At 37.5% G+C, this 6,530-nt stretch overlaps 1 protein-coding gene across 4 annotated transcripts in view; it reads right to left on the reverse strand.

The window, feature by feature from the left end:
- Positions 1–6,530, reverse strand: part of TRIP4 (thyroid hormone receptor interactor 4) — a 374,079-nt gene that overhangs the window by 2,143 nt on the left and 365,406 nt on the right. For all 4 annotated transcript variants that reach the window (XM_069098326.1, XM_069098328.1, XM_069098327.1 and 1 more), the window contains one exon: positions 3,426–3,528. In XM_069098326.1, the coding sequence (XP_068954427.1) occupies positions 3,426–3,528 (103 nt within the window). The remainder of the gene's footprint in view (positions 1–3,425; positions 3,529–6,530) is intronic.

Below are 6,530 nucleotides of genomic sequence, written 5' to 3' on the forward strand. Positions count from 1 at the left end.
TTAAACAGTTCACACAAAAGGCATTATAAAGTTCCAAATACTTATTTCAGTGAATTTCAAGCAGTTTATGAAGCCAAAAGTTGTAGTTAGTTCAATCACAGTAGAAGAAAGCACCAAAGAGGGAAAATTTGGAAGTTGTCAACATAATCATTAGGTTTGGTGTTGGGGTCATGAAATAGAGAGCTAATGAGGGTAGACTGGAGCAATCAAAGTTCTTGAAAGAAAAATTCTTGGAAGGATTTGAGAACTGGTTAAGTTTCAGGGAAGTGAGGAACATAAATATGAATGAGGTTCCTTATTTAAAGATAAATATGAATGAGGTTCCTTATTTAAAGGTAAAACTATCATGTGCTTGCCTCTGTATTTGAAGATGACTTTAGCACTGGGAGACCATGAACCTGGAGATTTTTTTCTAATACCAGAAACCTTAACTTTTTGAAGCTTCAGATATTTATGCTGTACCAGCTCAGCTGCATTCTCTGGATACTTTAAATACGATATGCTATTTCAGTACTAAACATTACCTTAATCATGGTAGCTAAAAGTAAATGGCAGGATAGCAAATGGGGCAGATGTCTTTATTATCACTGCAAAGCAGTACAAAGTATCCCCAATTTGTGAACCACTGTCAGTAACTTAATTGTTTATACCTCAAAGCATTTTCTTAGAGAAACAATGCTATAAAAAGGTGTTGCCCAAACTGTGCTCAAGGGACTACTGGTGTTTTTTGTAATGTCTATAAAGGTTTCTTAAGAAAATGTAAACAAATAATATTTTCTCCTCTGTATTTATCACATACAACATTTTTCAATATAAGACACAATTTCCTCTATTTCCCCCACACATTTACTCATATCCACCTGTGGGGCATCCCCAAAATAGCATTTATGGGTTCAGTCAATATGTTTCACCTTTAAAGCCCCAAAGTACACAGATTAATTTGGAAAAAGTTAGCCTACTAACCTTAATCTCTCCCAAGATAGTAGCTATACTTAATTCTTATGCCAGATCACAAAAGTCTATTTAACCCAAAATGTATCTAATAACATAAAAGTGATAGTATTAGTATAGTACTATTAAGCATCATGTATAACAATGTTTTTCCAGAGAAATGTATTCAGAGTTCTAATTTAAGAGGCTGGGAAAATCTCTCTACCACCATTATGTTCTCAGGTACTTGTCTTCCCTGTTGATAGTGGTCAGAGGCAAAGGCTCCAGGAAAAGAAGGAAAACACAAACCAGGGTCCAGGTGCATGGCTGGAGGCCTGAAATCACCTATCACTGTAAACTCCCCAGGATAATTCTCAGCCCTTACTGACTTTACTTTTTTTATTCCACAGACCCCTTTCCAAAAAAAAAAAAAATTATTTCCTCTGCTTTACTTTCCATATCTATCAACCAAGTTTTCTCTTCTCCTACAATCCACTCCTAAATTGAACAGATTAGTAACTTCTTCCCTAACATGTCTGTGCCTAAATCACCCATACAATTAATCGTATATTTTTCTAAGTGTTTTTATTACTAACAATAATCTGAAGAAGCAAAGAATTTAAAAAATGTTCTTTCAAGCCTGGCCCTCCAATTCATATGGAAAGCCAAAATCCACAAAGGTAAAAATGTAACTGAATGCACTAAAAATCTGATGTAAAAATCATTTCCATCCCTTTCAGAACAGAAAAGAAAAAGAGGAGTCCCTGATCCAATTTTAATAAGGGGAGATGTATTTCTGGATGTCATTTTGGTCTTTCAAAGGTGTTTCTCCAAAGAAACACTGTTACACACAGTGAGAAACAGTACTACAATACCATAAATGGGTTAGGGACTAGGGTCTTGGTGACAAGACCAATTTCAGCTTCATCCTCAGGGGACCAGCAACAGTGGGAAACAAGGAAGTTGGTGAATGAAGTTTCCTTAGCTGGCATTCCCCTTCCCTACCAGTCCTCTTGCTATATACTCTGAGGATCATACCATGGACTGGCACTGAGTACAGTGAGGTAAGAAGTAGAAGGAGGAGCTAGGGATGGGAAGTGTCAGAAAGCAATGAGGTCTTAAGCAGGGAAGGTTTAGGAAAATATCAAGCTTAAGGAACGGGGAGAAAACCAGCTCCTTTGGCCAACTCCTCCTTATGATAGCTTTCTGGAGTGGTACTTCCCATGTAAGAGAAGTATATAAGTAGGAACTATTTGTTTCCTAAGGGTCTCTGGAATGCATGCCCTTTGAACAATGAAGGTCTTTTAACCTGACAATTATATGAATTAATTCATTTACATATTCCAGACAGTCCATATGGAACACACCCATGAAATGGCTGGCTCAGTTCTGGAATAGTCTGTGATGATTAGTTAACTGGTGTAGCACGAACCCCCAATTCTTCAGTACCACTTTCTAACCAACTGAGAAAGTAGTAACATAAGGATAATATTAATACCTGACATTTATATAATGCTTTAAGTTTCACAAAGTAGTTTACGTGTATCATCTCAGCCAATCAATAAATTAGTGATAAAACATCTGTTGTTATTCAGTGGTTTAGTTATGTCCAAGTCTTTGTGACCCCATATTTCTTTCCAAAGATACTGGAATGGTTTACTGTTTCCTTCCTCAGTGGAGTAAGGCTAACAGATGTTAAGTGACAGGGTCACACAGCTAATGAGTGTCTCAGGCCAAATTTGAACTCAGGATAAATCACACTGACTAGTAAGTTGAACTGAAAGGATAGCTGGAAAAAATACAGGCAAATCTTTATCACATTTTCTTTGGGCTTGTAGATGAAATTTATGTTGAAATGTCCAAGAGTAGAGAATGCTGAGGTGCTGGATAAAAAGGAGAGGTTGGGAGCTGAAGAAGTTGAGAATAGAAAAAATAGATTAAAAAAGATATATTTTGTATGGAGTACAATCACAAGAGAGAAAGAGATCACCCAGAGTGGGAGAAGAGAAGAACAAAGAACCCAAAAAATGGCCTCAGGAAAAACACTGTCAATGGAAAATGTGAAAACAGAATAACACTCATGCTCTGAAAGAACAATTAAATTGGTAATATGAGGTCTTAAGAAGTCCAGGTCAAAGAAAACAGTTAAGGAACAAAAAGTAAATTATTGAACTACTGTAATTCTTTACTTAATGCTATATTTTCCAGGCTGTTTGTAAATTGAATATATAAGCAAATATATTCAGGTCTCTTCTCTGGACTGAAGAACTGGGCTTCTACTTGTTGGAAGAGTCATAAATGTTAATGTCTTCAGACATCCCTAGGAAAAGAGTGTAAGCTACATGACACTGAACTTAATATTAACACAACTAGATAATAATGGGTATAATTCTATTAATTCATTAAGTAATCACCAAACAGCACTAGGAACAGGGCAGGTTAAATAGTCATAATGCAAAACTTTAGCAATGAAATGATACTACAAATAGACTTACAGATTTTATGTTTTCCTTTGATAGGAAACTTCAGGATCATTTCTTGGGGATTTGTACAGATGAAGACAAAAGGAGAATCAGATTCTTGACTGAGGTCTGGGTACTGAAAAACATAAACATAAAAATCCAGCGAGTTGGTCTAAAAGGGACAATATTTAAAATGATTTAACATTCTCTTCAAGAAACTCAAAATGTTCCACAGACTTTACCTCACCAATTCTGATAACATGCTACAAAACAAGGAAGTGACAGGTAGTAAATTATCTCTACATTTCAGATAGGCAAACAGAGAAAAATCAGGACACAGGCAGGAAAAAAATGGGAATGAAACCTTCATCTCTCCCAAAGTAGCAGTGCTATACTTAAAAGGTATAAGGCCTTTCATCCTTGAATTCCCATCTATTACAGGAAATATACAAAACAGTTTCATCAAAAGAACACTTGGCATCTTCCCAGAAGACAAATCAGAATTGACTCTTATGAATAAAACAAGCAATTCAGAGTTGGGAATCTTTGTTGTTGTTGTTCAGTCATCTCAGTTGTGCCTGACTCTTCATGACCCCATTTGGGGATAATGGAGTGGTTTGCCATTTCCTTCTCCAGCCCATTTTACAAATGAGGAAATGGAGGCAAACAGGGTTAAATGACTTGCCCAGGGTCACACAACTAATAAGTATCTGAGGCTGAATTTGATTTGAAATCAGGTCTTCCTGACTACAGGCCCAGCACTCTATCCCCTGTATCACCTAGCTGCCCTAGGGAACCTTAGAGGTTTCCAACTATATTCATCTCAGAAACCTGTGTACCTCCTGGATTCAACTGAATAAAGCACTGGAAAGACTTAAGAAAATGAAAATTAAATTTAAGGAAATTTTGCCAGAAAGAGTAAACAGAGCCCCTTCCATCACTTAAAAGAAAGAAGATTCATTCTGAAAGGCATGAATATGCAAAAATTTGTCACAATCAAGTCTTGGTGAGGGTGAAAAGGTGACCTGAAATATAATTGTGAAAACTGTTTAGAATTCTGCTTCACATCACCAATCAGAACCAGATCTGTGTGAACAACCATGGCTCCTACCCCTATGACTCTGAGAGTCACTGACACTAGAATAAAACTTCAATGATCACTCAATCACATGTTTCAAGGCAACAGCTTGGAGACATTGAAACGTTTCTCTGGAGTTATCCAAAGCATTTCATGATTGCCCATCTAGCTACATATTCTTCTTGCCAAACTCAACCAGTAAAATTCACAAACACATAGGGCTTTTCCATGAACAGAAAAACCAACTCCTTAGTTATCAGGCTTTCTATTCCTATAGATTAAAATTTGGTCATTTGAAATAAAATTCCACTTTTACTCACCTGTCAGGATGAGAAATACTCTGTTACGATTCATAGATAACATCTGGCATTCATATAGCACTGCTTCCCATTTGAGCCTCACAACAACCTTATAAGGGAGGCATTTCAAGTTTTGATATTTTCATTTTTAAAGAGAAGAAAACTGAGACTTAGAGACCCATAATTATACAGCTAGTACTAAAGGAAAGATCTGAATCCAAGTCATTTCTGACTCCAAATTCTGTACTATACCAGATATATTAAACTCAAGGCCCACAAAACTCTGGAGTGCAAACCAGATTTAAATGTAATTCAGAAATGCTTAATAAGTAAAAATATAAAGTGGTATAGATAATGTTAATCTGTGGTCTTCTGCAAGTCAACATGCAGCCCAAAGTAATCTGTTTCTATCTGATACCACTACACTATCCCAAGCTGCCTTTCTAAAAGCAGAATAAACTGTGAAAGTCAGTATTTTACAATCTTTTAAGTAACTCTACTGCATGTGATAGATAAGCAATGTGCTGTAGGAGGTAGGAGGTGCTCTTGGTTACTGTGGGTTCTGCCCACATATAGCTCTCAGCACAGAATGCTGCAGATCTTGCTCTGATAAGACCACAGCTTTCATTTAGCACAGCCTTATCATTGGATGGATCAGACGTTAAGCTGTGTGCAATCTGTATATGTACATGAAGTCCATTTATCCTTCCAGAGCTCAGGATGGAGAAGGTTCTAGTATAGATGAAAAAAAAGTGAACTCTGCATAAGGGCTGCTCTGAGAACCACTGTCAGCTGATTTGGCAAAAACACAAGCAGTTCTCACTGACATCTTTAAACTGAACACACTGGGAACTGAAGCCCCAGCAGCTCATAGCTCCTCTTCTTCAATTATTCTGCCCTCTCTCCTCTGTAGCCTGGAGAGCATCAAGGCCAGGAAGAGGACTGCTAGCATTTCACAGTTCGGCTATTCCAAAACTAAGAGCCAGGCAGGACAAGAGGTTCAGGCTGAGTTACTAGGAAGCTATGTAAATTATGTTCAGTGTTTGCCAGGGGAAACGGCTGGTTAGAAGGCCATTTCCTTCAGCAGATCATGGAAGCTGTGAATCCTCTTACCTACAGGGAAGGGTGAAACTGTCTTTTTTTTTTTTTTAAAGCAATCGGGGTTAAGTAACTTGCTCAAGGTTACTCGGCCAGTTATTTCTGGGTGTGATGCTGAGTGTCTAGCCCGGGATTCGATCTCCAGGTCGTCCCAACACTGGAGCCGGTGCTCTCACTCGCTGAGCCACCTGGCCACCCCAAAACTGTCTTTTTAAATCCTTTGGATATGCAGTGAAAGTTTTAATATTCTAAGTACTTCCAAATGTGGCTGTGGCCTTACAATTACCTACATTAAACGATCAGACTGAACATCTAAATCCAAAGTGTCCAGTTGAAGCCAAGAGAACACATACTGAAAATCAGAGTCTTTTGAGACAACACCTATCTATGAAAGAAGAGTCCATTCTACAATCTACTGCTTTCTTCAAACAAGATGTAAAACTTTGTCTCTTGACAAGAAGCCAATATGAAACTTATTACTGAATGAGCTTAGGATATTGTCCCACTGTACACTAATAAAATAAGAGAATGACAAAAATAAAAGAAATTGAGACTCCGGCATGAGATAATAAGATAAGAGAAATGGCGTGGTGGGAGGTTTCCTACACACTTTTATGCCTTAAAGTGAAAATAAATATAGAACTCAACTTTCCTACTGCCCCC

Source organism: Petaurus breviceps, unplaced genomic scaffold (genome assembly GCF_028583685.1).
Source record: "Petaurus breviceps papuanus isolate PSGF00001 unplaced genomic scaffold, PetGlider_PUasm1.0 37, whole genome shotgun sequence".
Taxonomy (NCBI): Eukaryota; Metazoa; Chordata; class Mammalia; order Diprotodontia; family Petauridae; genus Petaurus; species Petaurus breviceps.